We start from the raw sequence: 22,728 nt of genomic DNA on the forward strand, positions 1-22,728 counted from the left end.
TTGTGGAATGCTAGATCGCTCGTGGATCGCCTCGACCGACCTTCGCCGCTTCTCGCTCTGTAAAAACTGTGTGAGCCATCGTGACTCGCAGACAACTATGTGGAAGTACCAGAATGCGATACTTGATCATGTCTGCACTGAGCCTCCCGTGCAACTAAATACTGCTTTATTTCGCTTATTCTACTGTCGATGTAAGCTCTGGCGACGTTTTTTTCCCATATAGTCGGTACTCACTGCTTACACTTCACAGACTATCTCGTTGAATGAACGGTTACGAATAAATTACTTAAAAAAATCCTACATTGCTAGTCGTAGAAGTATTATAACATAAATAAACTTAAGCTGTTCCCAGGATATGTGAGAAATGCAGCACTGGAACAATACCATGTAAAAAGTAAAGCTCAAACCAACGTATTCCATTGTCATTATTGCTACCTCCTTAAAGTGAGAAGAAGATTAGGGCCACGTTGATATGTAAGATAGTTTAGTTAAGACCACACCCATTTTTATGAATTTAGTACGACAGATATCTAATTGACTTATTAATGTGAGAGGTTCACATTACGTCATTTTATTGTATTTGCTTAAATTCTTGCGTTCTCATTGAACGCCGGATGGCTGGAGTCAATGACCTCATTATTGTGCGTGCTGTTACAGAATTTTAATTATATCTACATTCGCTTATCTACAAATTTGTTAACAGTGAACATGTACATTATCATTCAATAGAACTTTGATCAAACTCACTAAAGTATGAACTGGCAGTTATCATCAACTAAAAATATATCTAATTAAATATATTATGTAATTATACTTTTAATCAATTCCTAATTGGGTAAGTGTAATAGAAGAAGAGTATATAGCTCCCAGTCCTGCTGAAACCCATCGGCACCTCCAGAATGACGTCAGTCCGGACGCGCCCGCGTCAACCAAGGACAGTAAACATTTACCAGGTCAACGCTCGCGCCGTCTCTAGTCGTTTTTTTCAATTCGGCCCTGACGACTGAACTATCAAAAACTTCCTAGTTGAATGAGGCCCACTAAATGAATTTACTTACCGACAGTTTTCTATGTATTTTTTGCATGTCCGCTTCACGTTTCTTTACTTACGCTATTTTCATAGCAACAGCTCTGAGGAATTTTATTTCTATTCTTTTTAAACTCCAGCCATTGGCCCCTGAAGATTGCAAATTATAAAGCGAAACTATCGTAACGGAAAATTTAAACATAAAATTTATAAAATATATTTATCTACCTATAAGTTATCTAAAGTATACAGATATAATTATTTTCCATAATTATAAATTTTAAAATCTTATAAATATCATATAAAAACTTCCATACTTCATATTATTTGTGTTTTGTTAACTAGTACTTCAATTCACTTGTAGTGAATAAATCTAGCAACAATCTAGCAACATCAAATCTAAATGAAAAGCAATGACTTAATATTGAAGTTTGAATTTAAAAAATATAATTTAAATAGAAACTGCTTAAAATAACTTAACATTTGAGTTAATTTTTAATTTAAATTTAATAAGTAATAGTTATCGTAGCCACATAAACGTTTACCAATAATTATAGAAAATATAAAAAAGATGTTACACTTGTAATTTACTTTATGAAATGCGGATTACGGAAGAAACAACAGCAGAACGTGAAAGAATTTCATTTTTACTTATTTATAAATGACATAAATATAACTTGAAGTTTATACGAAAAGATGGCATAGCTAATCTGATCTGTCCTGTCACGTAAATTATACATCTAATTCAATAGGGAATCAAACATAATTTTTGTAATTTTTGTTTTATTTTTAACTTCACGCTGTATCCCGCACATAGCAGGGTAGATAGAGGGAATGGAGAATTTAATCTTAAGACTCTCAGTTCCCATAAATACACTACCGTTTCCCACTTTCCCACTTTTTCACTTCAAAGGCACCAGGCATTTCGTGTGGAGTAGAGGAACTCAACGCCGCTAGACTTATGTTGGGTTTCGACAAAACAGAAATAGGCATTACAAATCTGAAAACAAGTGTCTCACAGTCTTGGTTAAAGTATGGGTACAGGTTTATTATACAGGTTTAGGTAACTTCCATATTTGTAGATGAAATCGCATTTTCATTTGGAGCCCTCAGAGCGTCTCGGTGTCGGTGCGCGTGTACCAATTCTTCTTAGTGATTGAGTCCCAATGACGATTGCATTGGTTATATATTGGGTACACCACTTTTTGTACAGTCGGGCTTCTACGCATCTATATCTAAATTACTTTGGGGCATAAAACTATTTTGGTTTCCTTGACTAAATGTTTAAACTCAGGTCCTACTGTTAAACTTTGAACTATACACAAAGTATATGTATTTAACATTTTATACGTTTCTTACGAATATTATTGTATAGGTGAAGTAACCTATTTATCGTAGTTAATATTAAGCAAACTATAGATACTACCACAAAAACACTCACATTTTTTTAATATAGAATACATACATGTATAAAAGTATATAAAATTAAATAAAGATTAAATATTATAATAATAAAAATTACAATTATATCCTTATACTAGTGGACCCGGACGCGGCTACGCCTGCTTGAACTTTAAGAATATTTATTAAATATTATATAATATATTTATTTTTATAAGGATGAATATCAAAATATAAGTTCATTTTAGGTGACGTTTTCTTAAAACAACAAAGAGACTTTGCAAACCGGTGCTTAGCAAAGACGGTTGTTATTAACATGGCAGAATAAATTGCATGTCAAATTAGAAAGTATTTTAATTTATTCGTACATATGTGTAATGTAATATTATACAGCCTATAGCACTTCTGAAGAATGCAGCTTTCATACAAAACAAAAACATAGTTAAATCGGACCAGTAGATCCAGAGATCTTAGCGTTCAAACAAACAAACAAACAAACTCTTCCGCTTTATTATATTATAGTATAGATTCTACATAATAAATATATGATTCTCGAATATTAATATATCTATCTAACTACTTCACACGTGTAATCCCTACCTTTCTGTCTTTCTTCCAAGAAGGCAAATCTGAAAGAATTGAGATGAATAAAATAGCTTTGTTTCTATTTTAGTGCACAAAGCCATGGAACTCTAATGACATAAGTACGCCACATGGTAAAGAACAATAGAAGAATAGTCACCTTTTAACGGTTACTTACTCTACGTTGTTAAGAAATGTCGAGTCACTTAAAACATATTTTAATTTCTCCGTACGAAACAGTGGTCGTAAGGTATTGGTATTTTGCCCATCAATTAGCTTACCTACATTGCGGAGAGGTCACTACAGTTAGATTTGCAAGAGACTAGCGTATATGTTTTTCTATAGATATATAAATAATGTTGAATATGTTTAGTTATATTTTAGGCGGGATAGCCGATTGTTCGTCCGGTGAACGGTGCCGGTTACATTCCATTACGCAGCCTCGTGGTTCCGAGAAAGAGTGATGTCCCGCTCGCACTAAGCATTCCACTTTACTGCCTGTGTTTTGGAATCCTGGTCATTGTTTGCGTTCAAGCTCATTTCAATACAAGTAAGGAAACACCTCTCTAACATTACAATTTTCAATCAAGAGACCACATATAACTTAATTCATAAGTTTAAAGAAATACTTGGATATAAAAAGATTATATTTCTATTTTCTATAATAAGATTGACTTATATTTGAAGCATATATTTGTGGCTATAGAAGTTACAAGATTTCAGAATAATACTCGCTTTCCTTGAGGCAACTGCATAATTCTCAGCCTTTAAACAAAAAGAAAGAAACAAATCCGTAAACTTAAGTCCCAATCAAATCGATAACGTCTTTAACACTTGACAGGTAGGTAGTCATGCTTAAATATCATCTTTATAGAATTTCTAAACGCCAAACCCGCCCCGACTTCATAATTAAATACATCATACATTATTACGAGGTTCATTGTACTTTTAATTTATTTAAAATATAAAATAATTTCTACTTAGTTCGTTCTTTGGAATGCTGCTTGTTTGGAAACCCTTACACTTAGCGGTTTGAAGGAAGCCGGCTTGTGAATTATGATTAATGAGTCGCGGTCGTAGCGCACTTCCTGTGCTTGCGCCTGCGCCTGTGCTGGCACGCCTCTCTCGCCTCTCTCTCCTCTCGCCCTCTCTCCACTGAATTAGCAAAAAATACCGACAGGTTGATCGACGCGACTCATATTGTCACACTGACGACTTTACGTGGCCATTGACTTTTGGAATACGAAATGAAGTCGCATAAATAGTTATGCTAAAATTACGACACAAGTATTCTGCGATCAGGTTCCCAATTGAATTTGTTGCAAGATTAATAAAAATTTTCATTTCGACTAAATTGAAACACTACAACACTTTTAACGAACCCCACATAACACGTAAATAACTAAAAAATCTCTTTTAAATTTCTGAGTTAGTAAAAGATTTTGTTATGCACTGATAATTTATATAACATAAATAAAGAAAATGTTATCATAAAATCTAAAAAAAATATTAAGTACATAGATATTGTATGATTATTATATTTTAAACTATTGTATATATAAACACTAGCGGACGCGCGCAGTTTCGCTTGCGTATTTAAAGGTGAATTCTAATAACCCATGAAACATGTGTTCAATGAAATATTTTTAAGAGTCTAAATTTCAAATTTTATAAAAATATACGGCGATTTAAAGATTTTTTCATACAAATTTTCAACCCCTTATTTGCACCCTTAGGGGGTGAATTCTAGAAAACCATGAAACCATTCAATTAAATATTTTTAAAAGTCTAAATATCAAATTTTATAAAAATTGATGGCGATTTAAGAATTTTCCCATACAAACTTTCAACCCTTTATTTGCACCCTTAGGGGGTGAATTCTAAAAAACCATGATACATGTGTTTAATTATATACGTTTAAGAGTCTGAATTTCAAATTTCATAAAAATTGGTGACGATTTAAAAAAAACCTATACAAACTTTCAACCCCTTATTTGCACCCTTAGGGGGAGAATTCTAGAAAACGATGAAACACGTGTTCAATTAAATACTTTTAAAAATCTAAACTTCAAATTTCATAAAAATCGGTGCTGATTTAAATTTTTTTCCATACAAACTTTGAACCCCTATCTCACCCCTTTAGGGTTAAAATTTTTCAAAATCCCTTCTTAGTGGATGTCCAGATTAGGAAAGTAAACTTTTGTCCAAATTTAACGTTTCTACTATCAGCGGTTACGGCTGTGCGCGCGTCTTACCTCAGTCAGTGAGGACAAGTCCTTTTATATATATAGATTATATGTGATCTCACAAATTCAACTTTAAATTTCATTAATATTCATATAGCTTATCTGATCATTAAATTATTGCCATATGCGAAATTGCGAAGTATTTATTTAATTAGAACACGGCAACACGACACGTTTCTAGCCAACTTCTTCATACAAAGATGAGTTGGATATAAAATATTATAATTTTAAATTTTTATATTGATGCATTAATTTCTATTAAAAGCACATATATTTTATTTGTTGATAAATGTTAAAAATTTAAAATTGAAAGAATAATTACAGAATATACATGCTAGCTCTTGGTCCCGATACAATATTTTAGTTACTTGTTGTCGAATACTTTGTCATTCTAAACTAAATACCTACACCGTAAACTAAATACCTTCACCGTAGATAAAAAAGTAAAGTAACGTTGTAATTTTCAAACCTAGTATCGTATTTAGGTTATCACCAATTCAAAGTTTTATAGAAAAAAACCAGTCAGGTGCGAGTCGGACTCGCCCTCGTAAACCTCAAAAACTTGACAATCTTAAGTTAGCGGGCGTATGCCATATCATTTTATATGAAATGTACAACAATTATAAGTTTGTAATAGTTTATGCTTGTAAATTAAATACTTATAAAGGTTAATTTACTGACCTTTTCCTGTATTTGTAAATTTCATAACTATAGGCCCACGGGAAACATCTATAGGTTTTGATTAATTTCATAGAAAATGCAGTAAAAACGATGTATAAGTGATCTTCTGATTGCGTTGACTTAAAAGCCTGATGTCTGTGCTTCAAAGGACCGTATACCTACCTGAATCTTTGGTTTAATTGCTCTCTTTCAAGAGAAAGGCAGTTAAATACCTATTAGGTGTTTTTTCCCTATAGTATACGCATGGGCGTATCTAGACATATTTTCTAGGAGGGGCAACGATTTTCGAACGACATTTTCGTGTAAAGCTTAATGTTTCATGGATTTTTTTATTTTCTGCCTAATTTCGGGGTACAAAACTATTCTGTGGTGAGTACGTCCCACCAAGTCCTATTCCTGACTGAATATCTTGTCAATTACTTGACAAATTGCAATATGTTGCGCATAAGGCGACGCAATGAGTACCGATTGGCATTGATTATTTGTGAATACAATATCTATACATATTTACTAAAAACTTTTTGCGTGGACTTCTTGACCCTTAACAACAGTAGTTATATTATAGTCAACGCTGTCCCATTGTGATACAATGGCCTCAATTTACAATTATTTTTAATTGTCAACAAAAAAAAATATATTTTATAGTTTAGCTAGACTACTTATATCTAAATCAGGTATGCCACTCTTCAAAATCAATTCCAAGATCCTGCTCAACTATACAACACAAAGTTTGTCCGTTAGTTCCGAAGATGTAGGTGTACAAACAGACAAAAATTCTTACGTCCGCAAGTCTTATTATAGGAAGACACGCCAAACCGATGAAATATTCCATACGTAAAAAGATTAATAGAATAAAATAGCCTTTGTTTCAAACAGAAACGACAATTTAATGAACAACAAATAAAATGATGAATCTAAAAATAAAATTTCCAATAATATCTTATTTCACATATAATTATTTGGAAAATAAATAAAATCTATTTAATTTTCATTAGTCGTTACTGTATCGTCGCCATTCTTGCAGTAATCAGCTGACGCTACAGCAGGTCGCATTGTGCGCTCGAGTTAGCAAGTGTTGCAAGATTATCAACACAGATAGTTACATTCACTTATAAATACGATATATACTACCAAAATACATTTTATTAAATGATAATTTTAATAAATATTAAATTTAAAAAATCCAGATTAATTTTAATAATAATCTTGTTTTAATAATACCATGGTGATGCCTGGTTTTATATTTTGTTTCTAATCATACTGTTGCTTAAACTTAATTGTAAAATAATCATTTTAGTTAATACAATTATTATAATTTTCAAATAAATCAATAATATATAAAAGAGTACCTTTATTTATTTTATTTAGCGCCTTAAATAACTATTTAAGTACAACAAAAGCTTGATGTAGGTACATAAATGTGAGTCTACACAAGTTTTGTAGGTAAGTTGATAATACTTACAAATTGCAATTCATTGTTGCAAAGAAAATAGGTGTTTAAATATAGTAGATACTATTACTAAAATACAATTTAAAATATATTAATACCTTTTTTATCAGTTAATTTATATAAAGAATTTCCTAGTACTAGAGTCCTTTGTTTTCTTTGATGAATAAATGGAACATTTGAGGGGATCATTATTTTATTATCGAATCGAAAGAGAGGTGTTGAGACACTCCGTTCCCCACATTCTGTTGAATTTTTGAGGCATTGAATGGACGGAGGTGTTGAGTGGCGGTACTCAACGCCGGGCTTTGCTTTGTTACCAGAGCAAAAAAATGAAAATATTAATAAATAATAATTGATTTCCCCCGAGTGGAAATCGAGCCCACAACCTTCGCGTTTACAGTCACACACTTGTACCACTGCACCACGACGCGACGGCCTCTAGTAACAATATTGGTTGTTTCATTGATTGCTGTACCCATAACGACCGCTGCATAGACAACAGATATAGATACATGCCGGACGAAGATATATTATTATCTTTTGGTAATCGATAAAAACATATTTGAATTTTTATAAATACAGCGTTGTTATTATATTCGTATAAAATAGATGTACATAGAGGACGATTTTGACATCGTTGTCGTCGCGTGTACTTTTCTTTATGTATTAATTCGATAAGATAGGTAAAGTGTGTGTAATCAATGGTACCTACTACCTATCTTCAGATGGGTATTGTGGTATGGTCACTTTTATAATCAGTCCACGGAATCCATCTCATTTTGTAAATACTATAGAACGAGAGGCCGAAGACAGAGAAAAGTGGGAGCGAGAAGGAAAACATGTTATGTATTATTATTCGAGCGTCGAATCGGGAGAAACCTGCGTGCGGGCCTCACGGGCGGCCGCCCCCCCGCGCCCGCCGCCCCGTTCCCCGCCGATCATATGGTCGCGCGGCGCGGGCGGCCGGCCGGCCTCACAGTGACTCAGGCTCTCGCCGCCGTCGCACCTCCTTGCACTGTCGCACTGTCGCACAGCCGTACGCACTCGCCATCATGGAGCTGCTGTGTGCGGAGCGCGTGAGCCCCGCCAGCGCCGGCGCGACTGCGCCAGCACAGCGCGCGCCCGCGCCGCCCGCCGCCGCCGACCCCGTGCTGCTGCGCCGCCGCGTGCTGGACAACCTGCTGCGCACGGAGGAGCGCTACGCCATCACCGCCAACTACTTTGGCACCGTGCAGACCGAGCTCACGCCGCACATGCGCCGCCTCGTCGCCGAGTGGATGCTAGAGGTGAGGCGCCACACCGCACCCACTCGCCATCTTGTCACTCACCACTGGCACTGTGCACCGCGAGCCACGTGTAGCTCCTCACCCACCACCTCCCTGCGCGACGACGCGAGTGGCTCTCGTATGCTTTAGCCGCAGTCGTTTCTGATTATAGGTACTCGTAAACAGTTACAGTAACTCCGTCGACCGTCTCCGTCTTCAATCCACGCAAAATATCATATAGAATAGTCTTTGTTTACACGATCAGCTGATCGTGTTTTCGTTATCTTCATATAGGATTCTTATTGGATTTTATTATTATTAGACTGTTCATTTAAATTGGTTATGCAGCACGTAACAAGTAATCAGTAAGTCAATTTTCAATATAACATTAATCAATTGACAAAATATGTAAAAATTTATAACATGATATACGGAAAGATCTCCCTGTAAGTTTCTTCTAACATAGCGAGTTAAAAAGATAAAATGTTGAAATATTGTGAAGTAGATGTAAGTACATAACGTGGCGGCGCTGCGCGAGGGGCCCCGGCCGGAACGCGCAGGCGGTCGCCGACCGATGCGACTCGCTCGTTCTATTTGAATAATCAGCTGATTTTGACACGCACACAGCTGACGCCGGACGCGTATTATCTTTCCCTAATATATCATCGTTTACTATACATAACATAAACAATATACATTGCGTGTTTATATATACATATTGGAAATTGATATTTGATAAGATTATTCATCTATGACGTGTGATTTAATACGTTTGTAATATTTAGAGGGTTTCGCTATGACGGCTGTTTATAAGAAAATTTGATTCCCGTCTAATTATTGTAGATTATTAACGAAAATAGTAATGAAACATGATAGAATATGACCGTCAATCAGCTGTAAGGTGTAGCTCGGCCACGTGGGCCCGCGGCGAGCGCGACGGTTGCGCTGACGTCATGCAACGATGGCGGCGCATCGCGCATGTTCCTCCTACGAGACTCGTACTTTACAGAGTTTACCGACACCTCGTGGTCGCGCACTGTCTAAACCAGTTGTATACCTACCAAATTTCAGCACAAGCAGACCGAAACAACTCCTGTGGAGATGTAAGGTCAATGACACTATATTATTACCAATATGAATATTGTATTTCTAATCAACGGTCGTTCTCAATGTACTTAAAGCGCACTATATAAAAAAAGGCTAGTTGCTTATTAAAACGTATAACAACTCGTGTACACATGCTACTCTATCCGAGAAACAATTAAGATACGCCATTGTTATGTTATCATTATCGCTTTTCACAGGAATTTCAAACATTGCAAGATTAGATTTATTCTGGCAGTTTTCAAAGTGTACACCGAGTACAGTGAGTGAGAAGAGCGTCGCTAAGTAGGAAGTTCGTAACAGAACAATAGGTTGTTTTACCGAGACATACGTTAATCAGCTGACAGGACTGACAAGACTGACAGCCGAGCGTGAGACATTCGACGGAGGTAGCCATGAGATGTGCATATTTTCTCGGGGCGAGGCCATTATAGAATCAGAATCGGTGCACTCAGATTACACCGTGCGAAACTATGCGGGGACAAATTACATCTCTTATTGCATTCTACATTTACACAACTAGCCTGGTGCGGTATCTTCAGCTTTCACTTTTTACACGATATGTTACTTAAATCTTATATCTTAGTAACTTTAAGCATTATTTTTTATAACTATATAATAGTATATTATATTTATAAGTGTACTTAGGCGATTTTTAGAAATACATTTATTTAGCGAATAACGTCCAGTAACTACTTCAGATAAGAAACTCGACTAGTTCAAAAGTAATGCACTCTGTATTGATGGCGATACGAGTTAAACACAACTCTGTGCCTTATATAGGTTATCGGGAATTCCGGATGATAAACTTTATACTGGGCGTGTCGAGGACTTAAGTTATAATTTCTTGTTAAAAGGGTCAATTACTAAACAATATTTACTTTTCCAGGTGTGTGAGGACCAGGGCTGTCAAGAGGAAGTGTTTCCTTTGGCTATATCGTACCTGGATAGATTTCTGAGTACATGCACTGTCGGCAAGAGCCAGTTGCAACTGCTTGGAACTGCGTGTTTACTACTTGCCTCCAAACTGCGGGAGCCAAGCTCTCGTGGCTTGCCAGCTGAGTTGCTCGTCTTCTACACGGCGAACAGCGTCACATTAACAGATCTTTGTGTGAGTATATAATAGTTAAATAATTATTAATAAATTCATAATTTAAATATTAAGTATTTAAATATAATAATAGTATCTGATAAACAAATTGTGAAGTAACGGTATGTACTTTTCAACGTAAAAAATCTAATAAATGTTGTACTTACCTGTTCAATTTAAAAAAAAAAACTCTTATTATTGCTTAAACATTATGCGAGAGTAGCTTATTGTGGGAATGTAACTGTAATATTACTATGCGGCTAAGGTACACTTGTAATTTTGCTGAACTTCTTGTTAGAGTTTTTAAACGTTGAAGTACATTAACGCTTCACAGGCGATTACATTTCCACCGTACCTTAAATGGATTTAATTATTAACAGCACTTAATAGGGATGCGAGAGCGGTACTTACATTTTAATTAATTTCTTTTAACTTTAACTGAACAGTTCTGTTCTGAACTGGCTTGATCAATTTTAACATTGTTCTATAAGCATGCCTCGCTCGGTGTTCCTTGCTCGCACAATTCAAGGCATAGGTAATAGGTATAGCGCTTATGGAGTTGCCAGACGCTTTCGTGGCGTTCACTCGGCTGTTTTCTAACTAACTTGCCTCTGAACAAGCGTGAGAGATCGGAATTCCAGATTTGTGACGGTACTATTTTTAATGGGATTAAATGAATAAATTTATTTAAATCCACAATAGTAACGGTGTTGGAAATTTTGTCGGAAAGAAAGAATCTACGTTACTTCTAGTCTATTTGTCGTTAATTTCACATGCAATTTGCAATATTTATAAAAAGTTAATATTTAATAGTCTATGTTTAATTATTTACTTAATATTATTTTTTAGTAATGATCGACTAATTGAGTTATTTCACGCAATTTAATTTTAAATGATGTATTAATTTAAAAATGTTAGTTCTATCATAATATATTTCTAAGAGCTCAAAGCTCACATTTATGGGAATGTAGTCTAGTCCCGCTCGTTGTCTAATTGCTAAGGGCGTTGGCATTCGCTCGTTTCGTAATAACACGTGGTTATATCAGTATGTTGGCGTGAATTGGCAGTATGTTACTATATTAGTCATTATTCTTACGAAATGGTTATAATTGTCGTGATTGCATAAACTAACTTACTACTTGGATGACCCTTTGCTAAGTTAAAAAGTCAGCTTCACGCTGTTCCCGCACACAACAGGCTAGTGTTAAGACACTCAGTTCCCTATTTTTCGTGTTCTGTTGATGTACTAAGTAAGTATATAATTTAGTACATTTAGTCACAACAATGTAAGTCGTCTGTTGCATTTCGGGGCGCGACGCTCCACCCGCCGGGGCCCCGAGCGCCGCTGTCGTTTTGCGTTCAGTAGATAATAAGTGCACCGCGGTCCGCACATCTTCGCGCGTCACACATTTTACTTGACCTGCTTGTTTTACGAAATGCATTCCACAGCTACGTACGTATTATATTTACAGTATAACGATCTAGCTAGAGCAACGCGATTAGTTACCAATATAAGACATAACTGTGTCGGTAGTATCTCTAGTACTAGTACGCCTAGTAAGAGCTTAAAGTAAATATTTCTTTGTTTCGGGAAAGTTCTGGAGATAGTTGAGGTCGGAGTGGGAGGGCAGGCCTGCGGACAGTGTCCCCTAACGAGTCGCCAGCCTTCTTGGAACCACCGGCGGACGAGAAGCGCGTTTCAATCAGACCAATTACAGCCGAAGCATGCTGCTTATTTTTTCTCACGCCCGCGGCCGCCGCTAACCTTGTTCGTCGTCACATTACTAGCGCAATTTCTCATTTTTATACATATAGTACAAATAATTGAAACAATCAATTATTTTTCTCGTCTTATCAAGATTATCCTTTACTTATTTATATCTGTATAAATGTTAAAATACCAATTCAATTATTCTGTTTCGTTATAGTAATTAATGAACTGACATCCAGTTTTTTGGTGAAATGTGTGCAATGTACAGAGTATACGCATTATTCCTATTTCTTTAAAAATGTTAAATTAACTTAACAATAAAAATTATTTATAGCACAATGGATATTAAAATCCTTTAATCACTATTATAGTGATTTCAGTGTAAAAAATAACATGTGACTTACATTTAAAATTCGTAGCCTTTTCGTAGCACCTCTACGCAACAACGTAGACAGGTGAGCGTTAGCTTGATGTATGAATAAAGAAATCTAAAACAACGTTGCAAAATTATCATTTTACAAAAAGAATATCTGTTTGTATTTAAAGTAATATTATGTTTAGTAGTTTATCCTGTAGTAACGGTGCCGTCACACTCGGTGCGTGTTAGATAATGTTCATCTTTGTAGGAGAGGTTCATCCAAGTGCGACGGACGCTACCTACAACCGTAGCCCCCTCTATATAGAACTACCTATATTATGCTAATAGTATTAATAAAAAAACTATGATTTCAATGGAATGCTTAAATTGCATATGAGTTGGCTTATTGGTTTTATCGAGAGGCCACGAACGGGGTAGGAGTGAGCAAAAAGAGAAGGCACGCTCCGGCATCCGCGCCATGCTCGACGCAGAGTTCCCGCGCTCCTTGCGCGGCCGTAAAACCTGTACATTCTCACATCCACACTGCGTTTATTATTATTGAAGCATAAATTTATGAGCCGTCGTACGGCTTTGTCAAAAGAAAATTCAATATCCCGTCTCAAATATCTTTGCATAATGAGAAATTACTTTTACACAAACGTTTGCCGATTTTCTAAAGAATTTTAGTTTACCTACTAAAACTGTTAAATATTACAACTTTGGTCTTTAGTGTATTCGTAGTTGTAGTATATATGTATTGAAGATCATGTCGAAGTCATCAAACTTTAACATATTGTATAAAACATCTACTTTACTAGACCGAAATACATATGATTCATGTTAGACTAAAAGAAGTCGTGGGAATTTTTTATTAACTTGTTTATATGTACATACGTATATTATAAGTTCAAGCATACATTTAAATGTAATTCCAAAAGAATACTCTAAATTGGGGCATCGGTTTATAAAGCACGTCATATGCTGAATCAGTATATCAATATTATTATATCGAAGGTTTTTTATTGAATTTATCAATCTAATTGATGCGTATTTTCATAATAATTCAGATAAGACATATTTTTATTAATGCAACTTCCAAGTATGGCCATCACAACTGATATCATTAGAGTATTGAGTAGAGTAAAAGGAAAGGGTTGACGGGAACCAGTCGCATTCCACACGTGAAGTGACCTCGTCTACAGCGCTGCTTGCCAAACACGCTGTCAGCCGCAACCACGTCTTTATAATGACCATCGAGCATGGTATCTTATAATTTTGTTGAGAAGATTCCTTTGACCATCCTGATGTTATTTACGTAAAACAATATATAAATGTATACTTAATTTAAGTATTTTGTCATAGCAAAATAAAACATAAGTATTCTCCACTAACAAACTTCATAGAAATCTAAATTGCTCATAAAACCCACTTTATCTTTTATCGCTATAATTGAAGATATTGCTATTAAAACTCGACAGTAATAAAATTTAAAATGGTATCCGTTGAATAAAACCCGCTCTATGCGGGCGCTGTCATACGTTTATTAAAAAATGGAATTTTGCGGTTAACAAAGAGATTTTTTTACTTTATAGAATATAGACTTCTTTTACAAGTTATAACATCAGTTAGAGCGGCCATTTTTAAATTAATTAAACATGAAACAACTCACCTGAGCTGAGTCAGCAAATACAGTAACAACATTTCTTTACAGGAATTTATCGGTTCGTATGTTACGTAATACTTACCGTATAATATGCATGTCACGCTTTACAGACTCAAGGTAATTATAGTATTCAATTTCAATGCTATAAAGTATTCTTTGGATCGGCAGAAATACAAATACACGTTGATAGAAAAGTGTAGATTTTATTATATTGAAAATAGTTCTTTCATATGCTTAACGCAATTAAAATATTTAAACAATATGTACAACTTGTTATCGATTAATAACTGAGTACACCATAATTGCGTGGAATATCCTTCCTGCAAGCTCTATAATTGGTTAGTACGTGTCGTTATGGCCTCGTGACACCGCGCCTATTGTTTGATTATAAGGCAGGCGTCTCAGTCACACCGCACGATGAAATTGGATAAAGCATGGGAACCAAGTGTGGAATTCAGAATGTTTGCATAGCTCGCTTTATAGGCTGTGACGTGGCTACGATAACTACTGCCGCCTTCGAAGCCTAACTCCAACTCCGTACTTCCCTACGTCTCCAAATTTCTCAAAGTTTTTTACTTCCAACGATAGCTAACAGTCAAGTAAATGTCATAGTTATCATGTAAAATATATATTTTATATCAGAGTCGAACAGTGCTCTAGATAGACTACGTATCAATTTTCGTCTCGCCAACATCGTCTGCGGTGAATACTTTATGAGCGCATTGTTTCCGAAGCTTTCCAGTGTTCCCGAGTCGGAGGAGACAAGGAATCTTTTCAATTCGCGGTCGACCCGCATACCGCTCCGCGGTTACTCCCTCTCTTTTACCTGTTCTTTTTAACTTAATCATGTATTAAAGTTATTTAATATTGCTATCCTTTAACGACTTATTTATATTCATTTTAAACTTACGTCAAGTTCAACCTCTGACGCGAGACCAACTGACACACGAGCCTATGCCGTGCGACTTCCAGTGATGAGACTTCATTCATTCACAAGCTCCTTATCGAGATTCAATAGGTTCTAAAGATTGTGAAATGCTGTACGAGTCTGAACTCTAGTTCGATAGCTTTAAGAAAGTATATCGGGTGTGAGGAAGAGGCGAGCGACTGCCACAGCGGCCGACCCCGCCTTTGAGTTAAGTAAACATCGAGTATTATCTGTCAACGGCCATGCATCGCCTCTCCGCGTCTGTGCGTGTGTGAACACTAAATAATCAAGTATTCACAATATTAACCATTCATATCGCTATTTGTGCTTGTGATGATACTGTCACAACTGTAATTATTTTAATATAGGTCAGCTTTAACGATAATATTTAATTCAACACTTATTTGTTAGAAACAAGTGTTGCAATATATAAAAATGTAACAAAATTATAATATGAACTTATTTTATAAAACAAATACATTTAAAAGAAAACACTTAGGTACATAAATTCTTAGAAACGTTCACAATATTATAAAACACAATAAAATTATCTATTTATTACGTTTAGTTAGTTATAAAGACTAAGCAGCAATTATTAGCTTGATCATGCAACAATGTATGGGGACTACCTACGCGCAGTTCCGGGAAGTCGAGCAAAACGGCATGTTTACGATTATACACAGCGGATGTGGCGGCTGCCTTACTGCGTTATTGTCGTAGCTGATCAACACTTTCTTTCTTTAAATCTCACAGTTCTTAATCTACATCCGGACTAATATGTTAATAGGATGACAAAATGGATTTTTATATGAGAGGCCAGTCGTAGGTCGCATGGGCATAAGTGTTGTAAACGCGACTGGTTGTTGGTTCTATCCCCACACGACGAAATGTAATATTTATTTATATTTTAATTTCTTCGCTCTAGTGCCAAGGCAAAGCGCGATGATGATAATGATGTTGAGGCACTCCACACGCCATGCCTCCAGAATTTGGCGGAAAGTCTTACACACAGACACAGCGTAAAGCTGATTTCATTTTGGGTTTTACTTTTAATAATATTAATTTTTTTTGTTACCTTTATTCACACATGTACTGACTGAAGTTATTCTCTTTATTCATTTGATTAATATAAACAAAATTTGTCTACAGAGCTGGGAGCTGCTAGTGTTATCTAAGCTGAAGTGGGACGTCGCAGGCGTGACGGCGCACGACTTCTTGCCGCTGCTGCTGTCGCGGCTGGCGCTGCGGGGGCAGGTCAACAAGGAAATGGTGCACAGACACGCGCAAACCTTCATATCGCTTGCAGCTAGAGGTAAGCTTCTAAATAAATCTAGAATCTTGATTCACGCTCAATGTTTAATTATGTAAAGCATTTTAAATCAGTATTTATTTAAGCTGTACAGTTATTTGTTTTCTATATAATACGTAAATAAATATTAGCTTCAAAGATTTAGTTTCCCGTACTAATTAGCGCTAGCTCGCGCTCTTCATGTCACTGAACCTTACCATAATATCTGTGTATGTAATATACGTGTAATTGTAAAAGTATTCCTTATTTTTCTTTTACTTAATTGTATACTGCTAAATAACATACAGTTATTATGAAATCGTCTAACTGATGAATTAAGAAAATTGTATACTTTTCGGCTCTATAAACGCGTTAGTTAAGTGACATACGAAGACGATCATAGCGGACATTAGATCGGTAACTCCTACAGCCCACAGGTGAAATATTGGATGTTGCCTTTGTTATCTTTTGAACACCTATATTATATTGTTATAAATCCTTGGGAGAGATCTCTCGGAGATATACATAGGTAATGATCGCAGGGATCTGTAAGGCACAGAAATGTGAATAGGTTTGTTTACATGTTTGAGGGTAGAGTGAGGGCGAGGGCGCGCGTGTGTGGTGCGCCGGCGGCGGCGCCTCCCACGCCGCTCACCCGAGCGCATTCCAGCACGCCTCGGGACTGCCTCCCCCCCTCACCGCCCCACTCCGCAGACCCCCCGTATCCCTCATGGGATCATATGTTTTTATGCAACGGTTTTTGTTGTTCGCCGCCGCTGTCGGTTTTTTTTTGGCGGTTAAGTTCACGCTACAGCTCTTTTATTTCACTTGCGCAGGGCTGTACAGATATCATCTCATACTTATCACGCGAAGAATACATTTGCTTAGTGGATGATTCCGCTTGGCTATATACTTAAATAATGATATTACATCGTTTCTACAAAATTTTTCAACAATTCCTCAAAGTATTATTTGAGTCTCACAGACCACTACAGCGGCAACATCTGATGAATACAAACATACATATCCCTAGAACGTACTAGGATCTCATAGCACGAGTGCATCACGTAATCAAGAGCGTATTATGTATCATTATTTGGATGGTAAAATTTCTTGAGCAAAAAATAACTCGACTCTAATAATAGTAAATTCGTACTGGACTATTTTTAAACTGGCTCATCCTGCAAAGCAATTGAGAGCAAGGTAATTGTATGACTTCGAGGAAGTCTATACATTTTTGTAAATCTGACACAAATCTCTTTACCCTGCCTGTCTTCAAGATTAAAAATAATATCCTACTTGTTATTATGTTACGAAAATTAGAAATAATAATAGTTCCATTTCGGGCTCCAGATGGGGCCGCGTGTACTACGTCTTGGCCGTTACAGCGCAGACAGACCTCGGCGCGGGGGGGGGGGGGGGGTACGTTGGTGCGGGAGAACACCTATTTTCCGGTGGCTATTACGTACATGTACTACGGAGTACGGACGCGGCCTCGCGAGATCGTTCACCTTGCGAATAGACTCACAGCGGCGCCCGCCCGTACTGTCCACGTTTATTGGTACCTACGTTTGATGTTCAAGGATAATGCGATGATTATGTCATCGGGCTCTTGCCTACGAGTTGCTATTGTAATTCACCTTTTACTTATCCGTTTTATAAATACTTTATGCACGTTACTGATAATTTTGAACGAAACAATGCAGTATAGTAAAACTAAAAACATTTTTCTATATTGCCCATACTACGTGGCATTAGGTAACAAACATTGGACACATGTTTCTGAACTCGCCTAGAACTTCCTATTGTTCCTATGCGCGCTCGAACCGGTCGTCGTTCAGTCGAGGCGGTAGGGCTTCGATGTTTGATTAACATCAGATTATGCAAATGCTTCCAATGAGCGGCCGCTCTCGTTGTTTCATCTCTTTCGTTTTGTTCTTTCCCTACTCGTGCCTTTATCTCGAGTACGCCGCCGTATGAAAAAAAACGACAGAAACCTTTTAAATGATGCTGAAAGAGTATTCGACATTCGTATAGGTACTACTCGAATGTTCCTATACGAGTATAGTGATGAATTGTGATCTATTAAAAATTCTTTAGCATTGTCTAGAGATGTAATTAAGTTAAATTTAAGAAGTTTTTAGTACGTACCAGATGGAATAATAAATATAAACTTGTAAATAAATTCATATATTATCTGGCTTAAGCCCACTCGCCCTCCAAGGTCACTCAGCTGATTTTCCTGCTATATTATCACTTTATGTAAAAATAAGCGCTGCGGTTGGCGGACGATGATAAAATATCTGTAGTTCACGTTTAATTAAGTCACATAATAGAATAAGTTAGTGGCAGATCTAATTAAATATTATATCTAAACAGCATCTCATTAATATATTAAGAAATTGTAATAAATGTATTCTTCGTATTAGCGCGGCTTCGCCCGCTTGAACTTTATGTTGTAATATAGACAAATTATATAAAATCTTTACATCAATTCTAGCCTATAGTGTTATTGTCATATATAAGCTAAAGTTTCACCGAAATTCGTTCAGTATTTTTTGTGTAAAGGTGGAAATACAAACAAACTTTCAAGTTTATTGTATTAAAATGAAGTAGGATACTTAAAAGTATAGGAAAAATCCTATATTAAATATAACCTTTTTGGTTTGAACTTTCTTCCTTCGATTAATTAAATATCAATTATTTTACGGTACAATACACAACAGGTTATTCAATACAACTCGAGCAATCCAGGCCCAAATAGGTCCACGGTAGAGCCTTTTCGAGAGGTATCTGTATACGTATAATGGTTTTGCCAAAGCGAGTCCGTGAGAAATATTCCAGTAAAACGAGCGCGCGGGCGCGGGCCGTGGAATGCGGGCGCGAGGGCGGATGCCGGCTCCTTTGAGCCTCCACTCTCCAAAGCGGGACCAACAACCTGTGGGAAGGAGAAAGGAGCAATTCATTACCTAGTGCCTCTACGCGCTAGTGCACTCTCTCTACGGCTACGACGCGCGACGAGTCGTCGTCTTCTGCCATTAACATTGAAGTAATCATGTCGTACACATTTTTCTTCATATCCGCTCTAAATACGCGCGTAAGCAGCCGGAGCGTATGACCTGGTTGTGGCCTGATATCGCATGCCAGTGTTCGTTTGTTATTCAAATCGTAGGTACCTGCGGCGTGTGTAACAATAGTACTGCATAATTATAGATTACTAGAGGAAAATTTTATCGTACGTTCTTAGTGCCGTGTTTCATATAAGTCTATTTTGTTACAGATTATGAGTTCACATTGTATCCCGCGAGCACTCTGGCTTCTTGCAGCATCGCTGCAGCGCTTCGCGGTCTAGGAGTTGATGGACACCTGTCGCGTTTGCACGAACTTACAGGCATTGACTCGGTAAATAATTATTACTTACTTTGTTAAGCACTAATTAATTATGATAATTAATAATTTTCTTTATTTAATTAATTGTTATAATTGTACCTATATTAAATATACAATATTTTTAGGACTGCCTCCAAACATGCTTAGAACAAATAGAAGTGATGGTGCAGGCTGTGATTGAAGAAAGTCAAGTGACTGCCCCAAACGGGCAAGGCCGGGAGGCAGCAGCGTGGACTCCGCCTCCGTCCCAAGACAAGGCGCACAGTAACGCCGCGACCCCCACTGACGTTAGAGACGTCCACTTTTAACCCACTGTTACGAGGTCCCTAGCCAATCTCCAAGCGTGAGGACCAATGCTTTAATTGCGGTGCATTAGTACGGAAATACTATAAACTAGAAGATTAGATAGAGCGGGTGCATCCGTGATCGAGGACTGATACTAAGACTGACAAACGCAATGTGTTTAACGTTAGTTAAGGTACGACTCACTGCGTGCGTAGTCTAAGCAATGTTTTATGTAAATAGTTATAATTATAAGCCCTCCGTGCTACTTTTTGCCTTTAACTTAAAATTAACCAAGGATCTTACGGCAGGGGTTTTGCACAGAAGGAATATTATAAAAAATACCACATTATTTTTTCCAGTTCTAGTTGGTATCTTGAAATTAAAATCTACCTCTTTATTTTTAAGGAAAAATATTTCAATTTTGCTTTACGTATTCGTTATGAAAACTAAAAAGGTTCTTAAAATATTAGTCTTAGTAAAATTGTGTATATGGGACCAAAGCAAATGACTTACATCATGACCGACATAGCCGTACGTGATTGACACTTGACAAATATTTATTAAATATGATATATTATATATATTTTATTATATTATGAAGTAAATTATATAACTATAATCTCTTGTATGATTCTAAGAAATAATCAGTTTATCGACTTGCTAGCTTAATTACAATCAGATTCAACATGTAATGTTCGTGTATCGGGGGAAGGCAATAAATTACGCTTTATAATTTGTAAAAGTTGATATAATATATGTATAGTACATCAGTCTATCACGGAATAAAAATGAAAACCCACATAAATTTCTCTTATATATACAATAAATTATATAACATACGATTAAATAATTATAAAGTAGACGAAGGGCTAAATGTTTTTGTTAAAAGATTCTCTTTTGTTCCTTTTTGGCGATGAATGTTGTACCAACAATATTTTTTTAGCATTTAGGTACCTAACATGTAACGTGATAGTGTAGAAACTGATTTAATTTCAGATCATAGTCACTTCCAGTCATAATATGTTAACTTAGGGGTACTATGTCATTGGCTTAATTTAGAAAAACTAAGAAAAAAATATGTGATTTTTGTATCATTGGTAAGTTAGGTGTATTAATTAATATTTAGTTTTTAATTTATATAATTGTTCCTACAACCATTGAACATAAAATATGCAATAGTCAAGTTCCATAGTTTTGTACTTAATTGTATTCTGAGGAAGGGGGAAGTTGACACTATCTACCTACATTGAATATTGTGATATAGTTTCCACAGATAAATAATATTATATAGTGCTTAAGTACGGGTGGAGAATGCAAATAGTAAGTGTTAAATGTAATTATATATTATTTTATAAGCTTTATTTTGTTAGTTGTTTGCTTGCATTTATATAAGTTAAAATGTTTATTGAACAGTCCAATGTCTTCCATTTCTATACATGATTGTGGCTTTCAAAAAAATATTTTAGGTTCAAACATAGACAATATATGTATAAGCCTATTTGTGTTACATATTATATTCTACTTCAAAATATGTTTATCTAGCGATTGCTATGTAAATATAATAGTTATAACTGTAAATATATGTAATGCTTTAAGCATGTGGTGCCATAAGTAACACTACTAAAGGAGTATTTGTATTCTAACAAATTTATGATTCATGATAAACTTAAAATCCATATTTTTTTACCTAGAAATATAGAGCAGATATTTACTATAATTTGTATGGTTGTGGTATTGCTACCTAAATATATACATATAAGGCCTTCATAATTTGACTATTGATAAACATATTTTATATACTGTATGAAAATATATAAAGATGTGGGGAAATATACGCCTTAAATGTATCTAAATGCTTGTTTTAGCTTTTAGACTGGCTTTTCAATATAGTAAGATAATAAGATTGTTATGAAATAGTTATAAATGTAATGTTGTAAAAAATCAGAATTTTCCTGTAATGTATATATTATGTAGGTTAAAGAGTTATGTAACTCTGAACAGAAGTGATAATTATGTTTTTTTTATAGATGAGTCGATTTATATTAAAAAAAAAAACTAAATTCTAGAGATGTATGACACGCAAAGTTGCAAAATTTTGATTTTTATGTGATTATTCAATTTTAAGTTACTATTGGTATTGTATGATCGTTGCGATTTGAATTGTAGATATTTAAAAACAAAACCACAATAAAAATATACAAAATTATTAAGTGTTTTTCTCACATTCTTTTTGCGTAAGCATAGAGTTATATTTTTAAA

The 22,728-nt window shown here is 35.7% G+C and overlaps 1 protein-coding gene across 1 annotated transcript; it reads left to right on the plus strand.

Annotated features, from left to right (window-relative positions):
* The first annotated feature begins 7,462 nt into the window (after positions 1–7,462).
* CycD (cyclin D) lies at positions 7,463–22,675 on the plus strand. Its single transcript, XM_085200435.1, has 5 exons — positions 7,463–8,673; positions 10,646–10,867; positions 16,656–16,818; positions 20,075–20,196; positions 20,310–22,675. Exons 1-5 carry the CDS (start codon positions 8,227–8,229, stop codon positions 20,490–20,492), a joined length of 1,137 nt encoding a protein of 378 aa, XP_085056561.1. The 5' UTR covers positions 7,463–8,226; the 3' UTR covers positions 20,493–22,675.
* The last annotated feature ends 53 nt before the right edge of the window (positions 22,676–22,728 follow it).

The sequence above is a fragment of the Heliconius melpomene genome, chromosome 17 (assembly GCF_056956725.1).
Source record: "Heliconius melpomene rosina isolate 202511_hmr_F chromosome 17, ASM5695672v1, whole genome shotgun sequence".
Classification (NCBI taxonomy): domain Eukaryota; kingdom Metazoa; phylum Arthropoda; class Insecta; order Lepidoptera; family Nymphalidae; genus Heliconius; species Heliconius melpomene.

Coding starts and splice junctions, on each gene's coding strand:
- CycD (XM_085200435.1), top strand. CDS start 8,227: ATGTTATGTATTATTATTCGAGCGTCGAATCGGGAGAAACCTGCGTGC. Junction 8,674..10,645: donor TCGCCGAGTGGATGCTAGAG/GTGAGGCGCCAC, acceptor TTACTTTTCCAG/GTGTGTGAGGACCAGGGCTG. Junction 16,819..20,074: donor CATATCGCTTGCAGCTAGAG/GTAAGCTTCTAA, acceptor ATTTTGTTACAG/ATTATGAGTTCACATTGTAT.